The sequence below is a fragment of the Photinus pyralis genome, unplaced genomic scaffold (genome assembly GCF_008802855.1).
Source record: "Photinus pyralis isolate 1611_PpyrPB1 unplaced genomic scaffold, Ppyr1.3 Ppyr1.4_LG7, whole genome shotgun sequence".
In the NCBI taxonomy this organism is placed as follows: domain Eukaryota; kingdom Metazoa; phylum Arthropoda; class Insecta; order Coleoptera; family Lampyridae; genus Photinus; species Photinus pyralis.
Genome location: NW_022170738.1, coordinates 18,145,812 through 18,166,262, shown reverse-complemented (window position 1 = coordinate 18,166,262; position 20,451 = coordinate 18,145,812). Strand labels below are relative to the sequence as shown.

General features: G+C 38.3%; 1 protein-coding gene across 5 annotated transcripts in view; it reads right to left on the bottom strand.

Annotated features, from left to right (window-relative positions):
• The window catches only part of LOC116175379 (fibronectin type III domain-containing protein 5), a 207,444-nt gene that overhangs the window by 28,750 nt on the left and 158,243 nt on the right, over positions 1-20,451 (bottom strand). For all 5 annotated transcript variants that reach the window (XM_031493459.1, XM_031493458.1, XM_031493460.1 and 2 more), the window contains one exon: positions 4,441-4,556. In XM_031493459.1, coding sequence (XP_031349319.1) covers positions 4,441-4,556 — 116 coding nt within the window. The remainder of the gene's footprint in view (positions 1-4,440; positions 4,557-20,451) is intronic.

Genomic DNA, 20,451 nt, shown 5'->3' with positions numbered 1-20,451 from the left:
GTCCTGAAGTCGACAGTAAAATGTCAATATTTCCTTGCGAACACAGTTGGAGTGTAACCACCCCTTTGAAAGCCTAAACATTTCAGTTTAATGTGTAGGTATACAACTGAGCTTGTTAAACAGCAGCCGGCATAAATAAACTAATATAAGCTTTAATAGAAGCAAAAAAGTCGTGTTTGATTATAAAAAAATAAGATCGATGAATTAACACGTTTCAAGGTAAGCCTGACTAATCAATCGTCAATAAAAGGTTTTTGCTCTAGCATTCTCCCCGTAGATTTTAGCATAATGATTACCATTATGCGAATTTACGTATGTATGAGAAAAACTTCCTGGTAATACCATAGACAGAGCAGTCTGCAGCAGGATTCGAACCCACAACCACGCGATTAGCAGTTGCAAACGTTACCACAACGCAACGATCCTCGGCAGTGGAGTACGAAATCCCCACTTAAAGCAAGAGAGCCGATTACAATTTAGGAATAGGTTTCGTATCCAAGGAATAAGTAATACGCCAGAAAAGAATTACACGATTAACGACTTAACCCCGAAAGGTTACACTACAAATTAACTAGAAAGTAGAAGATGATCAGTGTTCCAGAATGCAGAATGAACGCATCTTATTATTAACCCAAACTGCGGTAAAAAAAACAAAAGACAAAGAGGTAAACAGGTGGTCGAATGATCGAACCTTCGCAAAGTCGTAAGAAAACGAAAATTTAAACATTTATACAGTTGTGTATCGTCCGCAGAGAATTGATACTTGCTGGGTCTAATATGTCTAACAGTATTAGAAGTGTATATTGAAAACAGCAACGGCCTCAAAATTGAAGCCTGCGACACCCATTCAAATGCATATTGTTAGGAAGTACAACCTCTCTTCTATCTCTTAAATAACTAAAGAGTAGAGTAATAGCGTTCCCGTCGAACCCATAGTAATGTAACATTGCCAACAGTATAGCATGCCTAACGGTGTCAATGCTTTCGAAAGAACAGAAGCATTAATACCACAAGTGTATCATCTAACGCGGTTGCTTTTGACAAAACCCTTTCACCGCTATACCCTATATACCGCTATATTGAGAAGCATGAAGGCAATGTAACAAAATACGAGTATCAGTTTCCTCTTGAGTTGAGCAGAGCTCTTCATGTACAGTGGATTTCACAGTTGATCCATCTTCACTAGTAAACAATGTGCACTGGTGATTGTGTGCTAGAGGTAAAGTCTTCGACCATGAAAGTAGTAGGCATAGTTATCTTGGCTTCATTCCATGATGCAGCAGGTGAACAAGCTGTGCTCATTTTGAATTTCATGCAATTCGGTTCATAACTATCGAGAACGTCAAGAGGACCTTCCTTATTTTTTGTCTTACATTGTCAATTCAAAAACTCCGATCTACCAATTTGGTAAGGAATCTCCTGAAAAATTTCATTCTAGTCGATCCATTCGTTTTAGAGATATTGTGCTAACAGAGCGACAGACGGACAGACACCGCAAAATTATGAACTCGCTAGGAGCTCCCACTTAAAGACCGGGGCCCGACCTTCCTATACGTTACAAGATGGAAGATAAACCATAAACCTCAATCTTCTTTAAATCTACAGAGTTTTTCTGGGTTATGCTGTAATTGACAAGTGGCAAACAACGGAAACCTTATAAGATGGTAATAGCAACGAAATTAATATGTGTTCCGGAAATTCCTACGGGGGGCGAAATTTTCATAGTGCACGGTATGCCTCAGGTTTCGTGCGACATCGCTGGGAGAATACCATTGTCTGCCGAAGGTCAAATAGGCGGGGGGGATACCGGTAGTTTGGCAGACCGCACTACTTATAATGAGTTGGATGGGCGCAGGCTGTCGTGCCCAGTTTCGGTGGTGATTTATCAGCAAGTTGGATAATTAATCACCTGGGTGATATAAGGGTATTTAGGGTCTGTTCTATCCTTAGGCAGAACATTGCATGATGCATAACTGAACTTACGAATTGGACCCCATTGCCGCTGGCTCCCATAGCGAAGTACCACTTCCATCTGGCTTTCGTTGGATATCTTGTATCCCGGCCCAAAAGTAGCGCCGGGTGATGTTCTGATAGGTTTTTCTATCCCATAGTGCCCGGCAGTGGGTTGATCGTGATACTCCTAGAAGATTTGAGTTCGTTCTCGCTCAGGTACCACCAACTGTTGTTCGGTGATGTTGTAATCTCCGTCACTTCATTCATGTAGTTGTTCTTGGCGAATATCATTTGCTCTGTTTCGCGGTAGGTCAATTACGATTTCGCACATCTCATATACTTTTGCAGTGGGAGTCGTGAAGACGTGTCTGCAACTACGTTTGTCTTCTCCGAGTTATACTGGATCTGGATATTGTATGGTTTTAGTTGTGAACGAACCTTGCCAGACGTACTGTGGGTACCTTGATGGGCATCCACCTCTTGAGGGGCTGGTGGTCTGTGTTTCCGACCCGCTTTCAATATAACCTCGAAACTTTTGGATGGTCCAAACAAATTCCAAGGCTTCTCGCACCGTAGAGTAGTTCCATTTTGCCGACAAGAGCAGGATGTCTTCCTGGTCACCCTCCCCTTGGAACAGAACTGCTCCTATACCATAGGCGCAACCGTCCGTTTTATTGTGATGGGTTTGCTGTCGTCCACCTGAAGCAAAAATGGGGCGGTGCCGAACATTTATTTAAAGTCTTAAATGCCTCCTCGACAAGCACTCCCAGGCAGAGTTTTTATTAGTTAGCTTGCTTAGGGGTCTAGCTAGAACTGCAAAGTCTTTTATGAATCTCCCGTTTGCAGGAAGATGAGTGAACTTCTTCGGTTATGGCTACGTTCGTATCCCCTTGTCCGGTACCCAGGTACTTGACTTCCTTGCAGCAGTAGTGGCATTAGGTTCGGTTCGGTCCTGGAGAGTCTTCAGGACGATTTCTTCCACCTTGAAGTGTTCTTCAAACGTTGACGACAGTAGGATCAGGTCGTTCGAATAGGCGAGGCGAATATTGTGCGCAACCTCTTAAACCGGATTTTCGAGGGTCGCAGACACGTTCCGTACCCCAAAAGGCATCCGACGGAACCGGTAAATTCCGGAGGGGTAAAAAATGCTGTACTGTATTGGACTTTTTCGTGGCATTTGACCTGCCAGTATCCATAGTGCAGGTCGAGTATGGAAATATATCTTCGGTGCGCTTTGCCTCGTACAGAAAATCATTAATTGGAGGTAACGGATAGTGATCTGCGGACATTAAGTTCCTTCACTTGAGTCTCTTCTTCGAGTTGTCGTTTTCGAGATGCTAGAAATGGGCAGATTGTTGAGCTAGTCGGTGGTCATGGTGATTGATGTCATCTTCCCTTCTTTTGTTTGGCTTCTTCGTTTGGTACCCGTCTTTGTAGAAGTAATGTCGACTGTTTTTTTCCCGATTCCGTAGACAAGCGCACTCACTTGAGTCTGTTGATGGTGGGCACGAGTAGGAAAAAAATTGTCGGTATATGTTACACGCACACGTGAAAGAAAAATCAATTGAATCCTTTTCTATTCTTAACCCATTTTTAGCTGAGCTAACCTGGAAAGTAAAAGTACGAAAGGTAGGTTCCAAGGTAGGTACTACAACACAACAAGAAACCGAAGAAAATAGTAAGAAGAATTTTATACATCAGACCACATCGCGAACCTGAGAATATTACTAAACTTTTGTGAGGGAGACCAATTGGTTACTTTCGTAAAGGATTGTACAAAACCACAATACTTGGAAGAAACGTGTTTTCATTGAAAAGTATTTCTACGAAATCCACAGAAGCATACTACTAAAAAACCACGTCGTAAGACCTTGTTGTATGTAACTACGCAAGAATGCTATTAATTACTTGCAACCTGAACCTGGCCTTATTCGTTGATCTTTTTTTAGCGTTACTTTTCCACTCCAAAGCATTCCCTTATTTACAGCGAACGTTACTTCATTTTGAATGAGCTTTATTGAATATAATAAATTAGGTAAGTGCCTATTAATACGACTTAATGAATTGTTTATAAGTTGTAAGTGGTCGGAACGGAAAACACGATTAATTTAACTGAAAATCCGGCATTCCAGGTTAAGGGAGAGGTCCCCAACAACATAATACTTTACGACTAGGGCACAATGAGAGCACATTCGGTCGTTTAACTAAAATCCTAGCTTTACGAGATCTGCTATGCACTAAAATTGTTGAGAATCCAAAATACCGAAATTCTCGTATATATCGAGGGTAGTAAGTATGCAAATTATCCTCATTTTCTGCCTTAACAAAGACTATAAATAGAGAAATTACCTACTCATAAAGTTTGGAAACTTGTACTACCTTTGTTCATGCCTGTGAATTTTTATACCGACGTAACTTAAAATTAATTAAAAGAGCTTTTACACACGAAAGCCTACTGCAAAGTACGTCATAAATGGTGTCACTTACCGTGGAACTAGTTTGTGGATATTCGAAATCGGGTGGTTCTGGATTTGTGGGGGATGACGGAACACCTGTGGCAAAGACGCCCATAATATCTTGTTGTGGAGATGTTCGTGGAGGCTCTGCAAGTAAGATAGAGAATTTTGTCACCAATGCAAACTTGTATAATAAACAGTCTCGCTAAGTAAATTAGAGTCTCCCCCATCTTGCGGTGTGTTTGATAAGCGGTATTTTAATTAAACTTTGAAAATACTTTCGCTACATCCTCCATCTTACGATAAGTAGACTTTGCTAAGCGAGTGGTATCCGAGAAAACACTCGGGATGTTATTACGCAATAAAGATAAAACGGAGCTTGGACATGTCAATTTTATCTTCGTTGAGGGGAATCCTTCAGGCTAAATCTGACTTTCCCATTCGTCGGGACTGTCACCCGAAACCCTAAACTTTTAAATAGCATGATACGGCGATGACTACGAATTTCAGGCTGTATTTTTTATATTTAATTTACCCCTTTCGAATTTCAGCCTTTGTCTTTGCAACTGGAAAAGTTTCCAGGCAACTATTTTGTCAAAACAATAAAGATTCAAATGTCGTCGACCTGAACTTTTATTAATAGTTATTTACATAAAAGTCGGGAAAATGACACTGGCGAGGAAAGATTGAAGTGCGATGCCCTTTGGGGTCGAGTACTTTAATTTCCGAGTCAAGTAATGTCATTTTGCTGACGAGTTTTGTATTAAATTTTACCCGAAATCGTATTTTATTATAAAATTTCAATTTTCATATAGAACTTTTGTTTAATGTCAATCTGTCAGTGATGACAGGAGTCATTATAGACATTTAGCAATGTCAAAAATGCGGCCGGTAAAGTGACGGTGCGGCCGGTAAAGTGACAGGTGCGGCCAGTAAAGTGGCAAGCGGCAGGAAACGTAGTCTGCTCTGCCTCTGTCATGGAAACTAAAATTTCCTGACAGAAAGTAGGCATGAAAATAAAGGTTTCGGGATGATTTTGTGTAAAACATAATTTGTGGTCTCACTACATTAAACTACTATTTACATAATGACATCGTCAAAAGCGTACTTTGGGCTTCCATGACTAGGTCTCTAAAAATCCAAATTCAGGAATGAAAGTACTTTCCAACGATGTGTTGCTATTTTCATAGGAAAAATCTTATTCCGTACAACCACTGCGTTTACTAGATATCGTTAGCCAAACCATAAATAAATTGCAATTTTGATTCATTTTGAAACGTTCAATAAAACGCAAAAAGACATTAAGATGTCACAGTTAACACCGTACAGCTAATTATATGCAGATTTGACCGGTTTGGTAGAAATTGCTATGATTGTACCAGCCCGGTTAAACCTGGTTAATTTTCCTGGTACGATGAAATCATAACAAATGTAGTCTTGATATTGAAATGAAATGATATACTTCTACAAACGATGGTAAAGCATTTCAAGATTCGCACCCGGACATTTGGTACTACGACAATTCGCACCAAAAGTAATCCACACCCAAAACAATTCCCGTCCAATGTAATAATTAGCAGCTCCAGAGTTTGTATGTGTGCAATTCAGTAGGTTTTGAATGTTTCGCGTGTGGTCCAAAAGGTATTTTTCGCCGAGCTTGTAATGAAATCGTGCTTCATCTTGATGTCATGAAGTGAAGTTTTGGTAATAAAATTTATTTAGAACTATGTACCTAGTTAAAATACGAAGCAACACCTTATTGAAATGTGTTTACGGAACTCGTTTAGAATTACCTTATGCAGGAGTGCCGATCTGCTCGTCAGGGCGTTTTAAAATCTTTCTGTTTAATTATCTTGTAGGATAGATATTTAAATATCAAGGTACTGTTTGATATATCGGATTACATATTGCCAGTTTGGCGGCTCAAAATTTTTCAAGTTATGGAGATATGGTACGGAAATCATCCAACTTCTAATTAATTTGAAAATCTTTCTCGTTCCTTTGTATATTTTGAGAATTGTGTAAATTAAACTCAAAAGCTCACCGGAAATTCCCGCGTACGATCTTGCACCATAAAACAAGGTCACTAATTGGTTAGTTATGTAACCAAGAAATCCCCTTCACCAAGGCCACCGAATGCGCTGGACAAATTTAGAATGTTATTGGTATCCGAAGGTCATTAATTTTATTATATAAGATTAACTGGTATCTCTAATACGTTTGGGAAAAACCACGTTCCTAATTATGGGGTGTAAAAGTGATCCTTTCTATTTCTGGTTAGTATTCGGTCACTTTTCTGTGCGTTAACACGCATTATTGCCAATTTTATTAGCCTTTTTTTGCAATAGGGAATCTCTCTCGCTCTCTTTAAATCGCGTAGCAGAATTAAGTATAATTTAAAAAAAAATAATCGAATTAACTGAACCCAAACCCGTGAAACTGCAAAAATAATCGTCCAATGCTCTTTTAGCATCTTTTAAACTATTCATCCAATTTTGACATTTGAAATATGGTTAATTGTAATGAAGGATAATAAGATTCTGAGTGCATAAAACCCCTGTTGGCATCCTAGCGCTTACTCCTAAAGTATTCATCCAACGAAAAAGTCCCAAAGCATTACATTGCACCACAAAACAAGGTTACGCGTTCGTCGAGATAAACAATCCAAGGGCATAGATTCCAAGGCCAAGACAGTGACCTCTGACCAAAGGCGACGACCTTGGTCCAGAATCTAAACCTTTGAAAAACCTACGGTGAAAGTCAAGAATCTAAGGTCACGACCTTGAGTAAACCTAAGGTGACGTGGGGGTGGGGGGACCTCAAGGCCATGATTTTGGGTTCGTTCAAGGCCATGACCAAGGGGGGGAGGACTATTGCCGCAGTTCTGCTTATGGATTATCGAATATATCGTTGTAGATTTCAAGTTTATGACAATAAAGTTTTAAGCACTTTTATTTTTACGTTTCTCCACAAAGGGCATTTCCTATAATTTTTTTCTCCATTCTCAAGGTATTCATCGAAATGAAAATAATAAAATAATCTTAGTCATTTGAAGTATTTTGGCTATTGTGCAGTAAGAACTTTTGTAGATTTAATCAGCTGTGATATGATGTAATTATATACAGAGTGTCGCATTTTTGTTACCCGAAAAATGCGATGTTGTTAACATTACATTTACATTTGAATTCAGTAGAAAAAAATACACAATTGTCATAATTCAACCGTCTCTCTAATTCTAAACTAAGAAGTTAGCAATAGTGCCGGCTAAATTTGAAACGGACTGTATACAGGTCTGAAGGATTTTGTTTATTATAGTTTTCATCGCCATTTTTTGAGCTCTAAAAAATACCGTTGAGATTTGCAATACAATGTTTCGTTTCGGAAAAATCAGCATCAACTTTATTTTCTTATATGGACCGTATATAATATAAAGTACATGCTGTATTGAGTAGCATTTTTTATTACGAATACAACAATGTATAGCATACAAAGGAAAAACAAAAGTTGGAAACTGTTGGTTTCTACCAGTCGTTTCGTACATCCGCCTGTCCGTTACTTTTGGACTTTTTGAAATCTTCAAATGCGAATATCTCGACAAAGGAGTGTCGGAAAAGTTCACGCCATCATATATAGCAATTCAAATATTGCTCCATAATGAACATTACTGCGAGGAAGTTGGGGTTCGCTCACATTCGGAGAGCTTTTTAAATTGAAGAAATATTAGCGGGATTATAATTACATGTTAGTTAAAAAAAAATAAGTAAATGTACAAATTATATTCATTTACAAATACAGTAGCGACAGTCGGCGGTAATAGTCTAAGAGCTGGCGACATATTTCACTAAGCGTCTCTTATATGGCTCAAAAGTCGCTGAGCGCTAGATACGGGGTTCGTCTCAAGTAACCCGTGAGTCTGCCAGCCCAAAGCCGTTGCGTTCAAGCACCTGGCCCAGGTAAAAATCGCGATTTTTCAAGTCATTGTTATATGGTCTGTTCCAACTCAGATCTACTCGACTGTTCTATTAAATTGTTGCTTTAAACAGGCAGACACGTAGGTTGTTGTTAACATGGTGGCAGAATTAATAATAATGATTTTTTTAATAAATATTTTCAAGTCATAGTTTTACGTCTGCCAATTTTGTTTTCATAAAGTACAATGTCGCCCTACAACACATGTAAAAGGGCAGATTGAAATTCCGTTGCAAACACCTCGAAAATAATTAATAAAGTTCCGTAAAATTGTACCAAAGTCTTACACACACGAACGAGCCGAGACGGAAACGTCCGAGCTTTGGCTACTACAAACCCACGGTAGACTGTTGCCGCACAGCTGGATCTCCTCCACTCGGCCAGTCCCGTCGTTTCGTGGAACCCCCATCCCGCCACCGCCCGCGCTGGCCCGACTTTGGTACAATTTTACGGAACTTTATTAATTATTTTCGAGGTGTTTGCAACGGAATTTCAATCTGCCCTTTTACATGTGTTGTAGGGCGACATTGTACTTTATGAAAACAAAATTGGCAGACGTAAAACTATGACTTGAAAATATTTATTAAAAAAATCATTATTATTAATTCTGCCACCATGTTAACAACAACCTACATGTCTGCCTGTTTAAAGCAACAATTTAATAGAACAGTCGAGCAAATCTGAGTTGGAACAGACCATATAACAATGACTTGAAAAATCGCGATTTTCACCTGAGCCAGGTGCTTGAACACAACGGCTTTGGGCTGGCAGACTCACGGGTTACTTGAGACGAACCCCATACCTATCGCTCAGCGAATTTTGAGCCATATAAGAGACGCTTAGTGAAATATGTCGCCAGCTCTCCGTCTATAACGTGATTTGTCGGTGGAAGCCGGCAGAACTGCGGGAAGTGATCAAAACTCATAATGCGATTTCTATTTATTAAACGTCCATTCCGAGTAAAGAGAAACTCGAATTACTATCCCGCACGTTTGTACCTTCGATACGTTCAACCAAATTAAGCTGTTTTAAATTAGTTACCCCTTTCCTCGATATCGAAAAAATATGGTATTGATGTCAGACTTCAAATTTTTTAATCTCCTTTCTTTTGAGATAAGGCCCAGCTCAATTGGACGGGTTCTTCTGCAATTAATTTATTTTTAATTATACTTATTCAGTTCGTCGGAATGAAATCTCTCAATTCTGTATCGCAATTACCACTAATTGTTAATTGGAATTCGAAGGTCAAACGGCGAAATCATCGATATCGCATGGTATCTACGGAATTTTCATTACCTTACCGTTCCAATGCTCGCCTTAAATTTACCATAGAAAACAAAATCTGCTAATAATGTCTTATCACGTCCTAAATTCTAAAATAGTAATTTGCCGTTTTCTTCTCTGGCAATAGCCGTTGTAAGATCAGTTTAAATATTCCTACCGGAACAATTGCAAAACTGATAATTTCACTACTTAACTTACATGCGCTATCGGTGATAAAACATATATTTAAACAAAATGAAAACACAAAAAACTAAATTCAGAAACTACTTAGTAACGAATAGGCCAACATCAAACGCTTCTAGATACCGGGTGTTCAGCAAAGCTGGTCACCTTCACAAATATACGGTGTGTTCATAACTTCGGCTATGAAACTGCAGGGTGGAAAATGGGTGCTCCGTTACATTACGTGACATTTTTTCCTAAATTGCACAACTTTTCAACTTTCAAGACATTCACGTATAGCAGAATATGATTTTTTTTCACCACTAATCTGATTTTCAAACGAAAATTCATTTGGATACGTTTCTCAATTTTAAATTTCCTGTATGTAAAAATTTACACATCATTTTGCTTCAAATTTACGTTCTATTCGTAATACATTGTGCTTTTTAATTTGTTGTATTGTTCAGTAGGGAGGAAAATGTCGATGTATGTATTGCACAGTATGTGCAGTGATGGAAAATGGAAATAGGCAGGCGATTGGAGATAAAACTTCGGTCGAAAGCAGGTGATGGTTAAAAAACTATGAAACAAGCTAGTCGCGTTCGTTGTAGCTCCAAAATGACAAAGGTCTTTCCTCTAGAACATTCGCCTCGGGGTTTATTTCACTTCATGCTCACGCATTCTTTTCAACATATATAGTAAGCTGCATACGTGTGGAATAAATGTGAGCTATATTTGTTGCTATGCACCTCTGTATATAGAGTATTTTATAGTCAATATGATTTCTCACTCTTTATTCTGCGGATGGCGTGGACAATAACAAGACTTTCAAGAATTATTCGTCTTTCAGTGGCAATTTTTTTTCCGCAGTGTAGTCGGCGAAAAACATAACGAAGGGTCAGAAGAGCCAATGTCGTAAATATAACCAACGTATACATAACCTAATTAAAAACGTTTGTATGTTACAAGATAGCTAGATTAAAATTAATACAAGCTCCTCGGAGCATTTCCCATGGCAAACATAAAATAATGTTATTTTTTACAGTTTCCTTTTCGTGTCCATTTTAATTGTTGGTTTATGTAATTTCCGCTACCGTGCAAAAATTAATATATTTCGGTATAAATTTAGTCATCCGTGAATGCAATCGATTTTCCACTGCAAACTACTTCGTTTAAAAATTTGTTTCACGCTGCAGTGCGATTTGAATAATAATGCGATTTATGTGTGATAGCGCAGTCCAGTGAAAATATTTGATGATAAATAAAAAATGTTATTTAATTGTTCGTTTTGAATTACATTTAAGTTTGTCGGTATAATTAATTAGAACAATTTTAATTTGTTACAATGGTCAATTTTGATTACACAAAATTCATGACAATGTGAATTTAAATTGTACGAGTATATCAAAGGAATCATCAAATCGGAGTTTGTGAATTTGGAATTAATAATGTGCGTTTGTTATTTGTAGTAAGTACACAGGCGCAAATTCTAGGTTTGCTTTTGTTTCAGCTTATTTCGTCGAAGAAGGCCTGGATTTGTTTGAAAACAAAAATTGTCTTGGTTGAATAGGTGCCATTCCATCAAGTAATGCATTATTATGCTTAATATTAGACAAGGTGCTAAAAACATCTTAACAGGTATTCTTTAAGAGACATCAGTATATGGATTTTCCAACATAAAGCTTAAGCAATGGAAACGTTCCCGTATCATAATTCCATTCACCAAGACCAGATGCTTACACTACAAAACAAGGTTACTCCTTAATTACGTCTTTGTTTTTTTCTTAATTGCTTTCCTTGCAAAGAAATACCCATTTTTTGTTAGTCAGCAATCGTCTGCAGACGCGTGCTTATTGTATTGTGACCAGTTTTACCAGCCTCTCTCAAAGTTTACGCGATTGTAGTGCACCCTTTCGTGGGTAATATATTTGTTGTGAACTTTATAAGGTTCGCTGATAAGTCTGGACACGGTCGATTATGGAGGAAAATATACAAGGTATGGAAAAAAGTTATATGCAAAGGTTTTGGGGTTCTCCAATGTCTACTAGGGTGACTACGCAGTATCAATTTGTAGTTCATGGTTGATCATAAAGGTATGGCACACGAAAATTGCACTTTTTTTAATGGAACACCCTGTATGATATTCGATATTTTAATTATTCTTCTCTCAATATTATACAAAATTTATGAGGTATAATGTACCAAAATTCAATTGTTTCCGTTCGAGTTCTGAAAATAAACGCTGTCAAGTTTGGAAACGTTCAACTATCGGAGTACAATTGTATGGAAAAAAGCTTTATGCAATAGTTTTAGGGTTCTTCATAGGCAGTAATAATTTTAATTATACAGGGTCGGTCATAAAGACGTGGCACACCAAAATTGCATTTTTTAAAGGAACACCCCACCAGATATCAATTCTTCCCTTAATTTTAAGCAACATTTTTAAGACCCAATTGTTTCCAGGTTATCAAGTTTTGAAACTAAACGCTATTATTTTAAAATATATTAATAATTGAACAAAAAACAATAATTAATGATTCCAAACCATCATAACAAACATCATATTCTGTTGTTTTCAGCACCACAGAATGTTTTCAAAAGAAATTCATGAATTCGGTAATTATCGTTCTTCATTTAATATTAATTTTAAAATAGCGTTTTTCTATTTCGATGTGGAAACAATACAGAAACCGTACTTGATTGGCCCAGTTTGCGTGCGTTTCTAGACAGAAATGATGCTGAAAGAAATAGAAACGCATTATTTTTTTTTATTTTGTTGGATTGGTACCCCTCGCTTTTCTGCCGTCAACGGTATCCGTCAAATCAAAACTAAACATAACCTGTAAAGTGTAAATAACGTACGAGGAACTTGACCGATTGTATTAATTCCGATTAATTTTGAATATATACTCCAAAGGGTAGAACTTTTTTTATTTTTACTTAGCGTAGTAAAATATGCCGCCAGTACATTCTTGCTTACTTTTTGAACTCCCTTCTCGGCCAGCCAGTTTTCAAAAATTTTGTACTCCTCGTACTTTACTTTCGATTTTACAGGCAGTAAATTTAACGTCGCTTCATTGGCAATCTCTTGGATCTCTGGTGGGGTACAAGAGACGTGTTTGTCATCTGTATTCATCATAACTGCCGCAAAATGGAATTATGACCAAATAATTAAAAGTTTGAAGTTTGAAAATACAGGAATCAGGTTAGCCAACGTGAAAATAAATTAACTGTGTCTATTACCAACATACACTGAATGATAGTTTAAAATTACCTAACAACGCCTAAAGGCAATATTGTATTTATAATTTGTATAATTTATTATTTAAAATAAAGTCGAAATAGAAAAAATAGTATAAAGCACACGTGTCATTTGTCTACTTGTCGCACTCGGCTTTTGCCGCATTCGCCGCTACGCGGCTTATGCGGCAAACTACCTCGTGCGACAATCTTCGTCAAATGACACTTGTACTTTAATATACTATTATTTTCAAAACTCGATAATCCAGAAACAATTGAATGTAGGTACTCGTATATTATGCTTCTTAGTATTCATTCCATATTCATCAAATTTGAGATATGATGAATTGGTATTAAGTTAAATAAGATTCTGAGTAAAAAAGTGCAGTTTTGGCATCCTAATGTTATCTTACATAGTAAATAGTACCTTGCACGACAAAAAAGGCACTTCTTAGTTACTGGGAAATCCTTTTCCCCAAGGTCACTACCTTGTGACGTTCAAATTGCAATTATTTAATCGGTTAGACGCTAGGTGTCAGCACTATAAATAATTTATGTTGACCATGCAAATGTTTTCCTTTCAGAATTTTTTTTATGAATAAATGGATGGGGTGCATGCATGATTGTATCATGATATTATCACTTATAATTGCACAAGAGGTTTGTATTTTACCGAGTAAATTTGGGTTGTTTAGGTAATGAAAATCTGTTGCCTAGCAATTAGACGAGAAAAACTGTCAACTAATAAAAATGCGACACCGCAGGTGGAGCATTTTTAGGTTGACAGTTTTTCGAGTTCAATTGCTAAAAGGCAACAGATTTGAATTGCAACAACACAAATTTACTCGGTTTAAATACAAACCTCGAGTGTAATTCGGCAGGACAATTTAACGAACAAGAAATTCGCATAACTAATCAATTACTGACAGACGTCAAACTAGTCATATGGGAAAGGATAATGCGATAATTGGTTCGAAAATGAATAAGTGAAAAAACCACTAGTGCATTTGTCGCTGGAAAAGTTGCAGGTAACTTTTGCCGCTGTCAAAGTGACAATTTCACTGCGGCTTATGCGATTTTTTATACATGAGTTGAATTGTCAATTAAAAATTAAGCAGTAGTCGGACGTCATCGTACCTACGCGACGGTTACAACGAAAACGAAAAATTGTGAGATTAAAAGTTAGAAGAAAGTAGTCAGTTGTCATTAAATTATCATTAGACAATTCATTATCCATCTCGGCCAATTACCATAAATTTATCCCACCATCCTATTACATTCCCTTCTGAATATTAGTGCCGTTATGGATAATCGATGGTAAGTTACAAAAATAAATACATTTGGTCCTTCGAGCAGGATTTGCGGAAATTTTTTGGATAATAAGTTCGAATCGGTCGAACTTGAGATAAGTTTAATCTCGCAATTTTATCGTTAATACATACCTATTAGTGGATTTTCGGAAAGACAAAGGGTGGTTGATACCCTGAGTACGAAGGCGTGCGATTTCAGCGGGAAATCGTGGTTTTATCAGCGGGTTATCAGAGGGCTTGTTTTCGACTCAAACTTGTTTATTTGTTACTTATTAGAATACAATATTCTTGTCTATTGCTTATCTTTACCATACAGGTATTGCTTGTTGATAAAGAGACGTATAATATTGCAATGGCAACTGTAGCGGAACGAAAAGTTAGAACTTTGACTGCTAAAAAAGAGTCGTTATTTACTTATTTGTAATACTCCAAAACTTATACGATTTGTCTAAAGATTTAGGTAATTCCAATAAACTAGAAAAGTTTAAGATATTGTATCGGTCCTTAGAAACTACAAAAAAAGATTTAAATGTAGTTTTAGAGGAAATCGCGGAATATAGTTTGGAAGTTAATGAAGATTATAAGCCAGATTTTAAGGTTTTGAGTACTATAGATGAACTTTGTTGTCACATTAGTAGGGCCGCGGAACGTTATGTAAAAGTAAAGGCAGCGGCAAGGGAAGGCGCGCCGGCAACGGGGCCCTCAGTGACGGCGGCGGTACCCAAATTACCGAAAATTGAATTACCTCTGTTTTCTGGGGAAATCAGGGAATGGGAAATCTTTTATTCAATATTTGAAAGTTTGATTCATGGAAATAAGGATCTATCGGACGCCGATAAGGTGCATTATTTGGTCGGGAGGCTTAAGGGTCCAGCTTTGGCGGTTTGCTCCGGATTAGCTCCCACGGGGGAGAACTATGAAATCATTTGGAAAGCGCTTCTCGATAAATACCATAATAAAAGAGTTCTCGCTAATAGTTATTTGGAACAGATTATAGACTTTAAGCCGCTTCTATACGAGGCTTCAAAGGGCTTAAATATATTCTTAGAAAAATTTGATGCGGCCGTAAAGGCTCTTAAGAATTTAAAATTAGTTGATTTAACGGATTTCATTTTAGGCTATTTAGCCTTATCAAAATTAGACCCGGCCACAGTAAAATTGTTTGAAATTTCTAAGCGAAATGCGGAGCTTCCTAGTTACGAGGATATCATAACGTTTGTAAAAGACTAGTCAAAAATATTAAGTTTGAATAAGAAGCTACCACTAAAATCGGGAAATCTGGGTGAAAGCGTAGGAAAAATATCAAAGTCTTTTTTGGTCAATGAGGCTCCTAAGGAGGAGAATGCGGCTACCACTTCTCATACTGGAAACAGTTGTATTTATTGTCATAAGGGGTGGCATTATTTAACTAGATGCGACAAATTTAAGCGGTTGACTCCGGCTATGAGGTATGAAGCGGTGAGAAAAAATAATTGGTGTTATAATTGTTCACATCATGGTGTACGGTTCTGCACATCTGATCGGTCGTGTATCGAATGTCAAAAAAGGCATCACATTCTGCTACACATGGGTAGGCCAAATAGGGAAAGGCTAAACGAGGCGACAGGGTCTTCGAGGGGAAGTGCAGATTTGGATGTGCAGAGGCCATCGGTTTTAGCGGAGAGTTCAGGATTGGTGACTAACCTGTGCTCGACGGAGGAGGCAACAGCCAATCCGATGCCTACTAAGCATACGGTTTTGTTATCAACCGCGGTGGTCGATATTCTAAATTGTCAGGTTGGAGGTCAAACAGCTAGATTTATTTTGGATAGCGGAAGTCAAGCGAACCTGTTAACGACTAGGTGTTGCAAAAATTTGGGTATTAAAATTTCGAAATGTTATTCCTCGGTGCAGGGATTAGGTAAGGTGTCGGAACCGGTAAGGGGTATGGCAGATGTTGATCGCGTCTCGTCATAATCGGAATTGTAAATATGCACTTAAGGTGTTAATAGTCGAAAAAATTACGGATAAACTTCCTAGGCTTCAAGTTGATACCGACGGCTGTTCTCATTTGAGAGATATTCCGTTGGCTGATGATTTATTTTACCAATCTCGAGAAGTGGATGGGATTCTAGGGGCGGAAACATTTTCTTGTTTAATTGGTTCTGGTAGAGTATTGGGTACAGCCGGAAAACCAATTGCTCTTCAAACTACTTTGGGGTATGTTGTAATGGGAAAGGTGCCGGTAGCTCCAGTACAAACGGATATCCAGGCTTGTTTTACTGTATCCAATGAGTCCTCACTGGAACAGTTAATGAAAAAATTTTGGGAAGTCGAAGAAGTTCCACAAAAGGCAATTCCTAAACCGGAGGAAGTTGAGTGTGATAAACTTTATAGGTGCACAAAGGCTAGAGATGAAGAGGGTAGGTTTAAAGTCGCTTTACCATTTAAAACTTCCCCAAACAATTTAGGAGATTCTAAAAGCATGGCTCAGTGTCGTTTATTATCATTGGAGAGAAGATTATCTAAGGTTCCGGAACTTCGATTGGAATACAATAGGGTGATGCAGGATTATATCGATCAAGGTCATATGCGATTGGTTCAGGAGATTAACGAGGGTCAGTCATCCTATTTTATTCCTCACCACGCGGTATTTAAACCCGAAAGTATTAGTACTCCGGTAAGGGTTGTGTTTGATGCTAGCGCTCCCTCAGATAGCGGCGTTTCTTTAAATCATCTGTTGTACAGCGGGCCAAAGCTACAGGCAGATATATTTACAATGTTAATTAATTTTAGACTTTTTGGTATAGCTATAACGGCGGACATTCGTCAAAAATGTACCGCCAAATAAAATTAATTGAGGACCATTGGAAATTTCAGCGGTTATTATGGCGTTTCGAACCTCAAAGCGAAGTAAACGTTTATGAGCTTACAACGGTAGCGTTTGGGGTGAAATCTTCTCCTTATTTAGCGTTGAGAACTGTTAAACAATTGATTCTGGAAGAAGGCTTCAAATATCCGTTAGCTGCTAGAATAATAAATAGGGATTTATATATGGATGATTTGGTAACAAGTGTCAGTGAATTCGAGGAAGCCTATAGTCTTCATGTAGAATCTATTAAATTGTGTGCGGCGGGAAGATTTGAATTAACTAAATGGTCTACAAATTGTACTGACTTGTTAGAAAAAATTCCTATTGATAAGCGGTTATCAAATTCTGTGAGTTTTAAGGCGGATACTAAAATTTTGGGAATGCAGTGGAATCCAGATTCAGATTCTTTGAGTTTTTATATAACACTTCCCGAGTTGAAGTGTACCAAGCGGCTAATCTTGTCAACAGTGGCGAGATGTTACGATCCGATAGGTCTCATTGCTCCCTTTATTCTCTATTTGAAATTATTAGTAAAAGAGTTGTGGCGGTTGAATTTAGCTTGGGACGAGGAACCTCCTGAAAATATTATGCAGGAATGGATTAAACTACATAACGAGTGGAGTATCCTGGAAAAATTTAAAGTGTTACGACATGTAGGTGCGATAAAAAATACACCGGTCATGTTGGTAGCATTTGCGGATGCAAGTTTTGACGGGTACGGCGCGGTTATATATTTGAGAACGATAACAGCGCAGGGAAATATTCAGGTTAGATTAGTGTGTGCAAAATCTAAGTGTGGTGTCACACTATGCGTTTTTACCGTTCCCGCTAAAACGCTCCTGTTTGACGGGATGATAATATCACACGTTATTAGTGTGGTGTCACACTATGCGTTTTTACCGCTCCCGCTAAAACGCTCCTGTTTGATGGGATGATAATATCACACGTTATTAAATGGTACCAGTCACATATATGCGTTTTCGCCGCACCAACCGGATGCAACCACATCCTGCTGCCGCTGCGCAGGATGACATGACAACCACAATGACATGAAACCACGTGTTGTTGCATGTTGGTTGTCATCAGTTGTCATACTGAGCGTTGCAATCGGGTGTTTTGTTAGGTTTACAATGTTTGATGTCGGTTTATTCATCGAGTGCGTGCATGCAAAAACTGCACTGTGGGAAAAACAATCTAAAGAGTATGTATATAAAAACTGTAGGGAGAAATCATGGGTAGAAATTGAATATTTGGACGGTAATATACAAAAAAAAAATTTTCTTGTTCATTCGAATTTTTTATTATTAGATTCTCGTCCTGAATTAAAAAGATCAATCCAATATTGAGGATATTCTGCTTTCGCAATAACCCCTCCGCCTCAAACGCACAAACCATCTTTAACAATAATTGAGGCATGACACTACTTAGACTGCCAAAATATAGCAAAAACGCATCCCGTTAGACCGGAATAGTGTGACAAGTAGATCTCATCCTGTCAAACCGCATCCGTTTTAGCGGGAACGGTAAAAACGCATAGTGTGACACCACACTTAAATGGTACTAGTCACATATATGCGTTTTCGCCGCACCAACCGGATGCAACCGCATCCTGCTGCCGCTGCGCAGGATGACATGACAACCCCAATGACATGAAACCACGTGTTGTTGCACGTTGGTCGTCATCAGTTGTCACACTGAGCGTTGCAACCGGGTGTTTTGTTAGGTTTACAATCTTTGATGTCGGTTTATTCATCGAGTGCGTGCATGCAAAAACTGCACTGTGGGAAAAACAATCTAAAGAGTATGTAGATAAAAGCTGTAGGGAGAAATCATGGGTAGAAATTGAATTTTTCTTGTTCATTCGAATTTTTTCATAAAACTTCGCGAACCTATTATTAGATTCTCGTCCTGAATTAAAAGGATCAATCTAATATTGACAATATATCTGCTTTCGCAATAGCCCCTCCGCCTCAAGCGCACAAACCATCTTTAACAATAATTGAGACATGACACTACTTAGACTGCCAAAATATAGCAAAAACGCATCCCGTTAAACCGGAATAGTGTGACAAGTAGATCTCATCCTGTCAAACCGCATCCGTTTTAGCGGGAGCGGTAAAAACGCATAGTGTGACACCACACTAAGGTATCTCCTTTCAAAAAAATCACAATACCAAGATTGGAACTTTGCGCGGCAACATTGTTATCCAAATTGCTTAAGCACGTGATCGAAGTTTATGGAGAGAGAATCGTAATTTCAAAAACTTATGCATTTTCAGATTCGACTACGGTGCTTCAATGGTTGAAGTCAACCTACATTACGGATATTTTTGTGGCTAATCGGATAGAACAGATTAGGGAAAATCTGCCTTCTAGTGTCTGGCGCCATGTGAGTGGTACGGAAAATCCTGCAGATTGTCTTTCTAGAGGGTTGTCCCCTTTGCAATTAATGGAACACCGTTTGTGGCTGTCGGGCCCAGCGTGGTTACAAATCACTGAATCACTTTGGCCAGTGACTTCTATTGATTTGGGGGAGGAAGGTCTAGAAGGCGATCAACATATACACACCAGTTTAGTCAATGTTCGGGAAAAGGAAGAACATCCCTTATATGAGTTGGTTTTGCGTCGTTCGTCTTGGTCATTTATTTTAAGGACTACGGTATGGGTACTTCGGTTTGCAAAATTAATTCAACTGGGAGAATTTGTTACTTCTAAAGATTTATTTATAGCGGAGTCTATATTAATTCAAAATGGTTCAATCTAAACATTTCGGTTTTGATATCAAACAATTAGTTTTGGGTAAGGAATGTTCGGAAAAATTGCGGAAATTAAGACCATTAGTTCAAGATGGATTACTTAGGGTGGGGGGCTAGATTGGGTCGGGCCCAAATAACCTTTGATCAAAAGCATCCCCTAATTTTGCCAGCTAAAGAGCCATTGGTTGATAGATTAGTGGATTATTATCACCAGACTAATCTGCATACGGGGCCTCACTTACTGGAGGCTATCATTAGACAAAAATATTGGATAATAGCGGGTCGGAATCTCATTAGAAGTCGGGTACATGCGTGCAATCACTGTTTTAGGCGTAAACCACTTGCAAAACCTCCGATAATGGCGGACTTACCATCCTGTCGGGTACAGCCAGCTAAAGCGTTCCTGCATACGGGAGTAGATTATTTCGGGCCTATCAATATTACTTTAGGTAGGAGGCGAGGAACGTCGA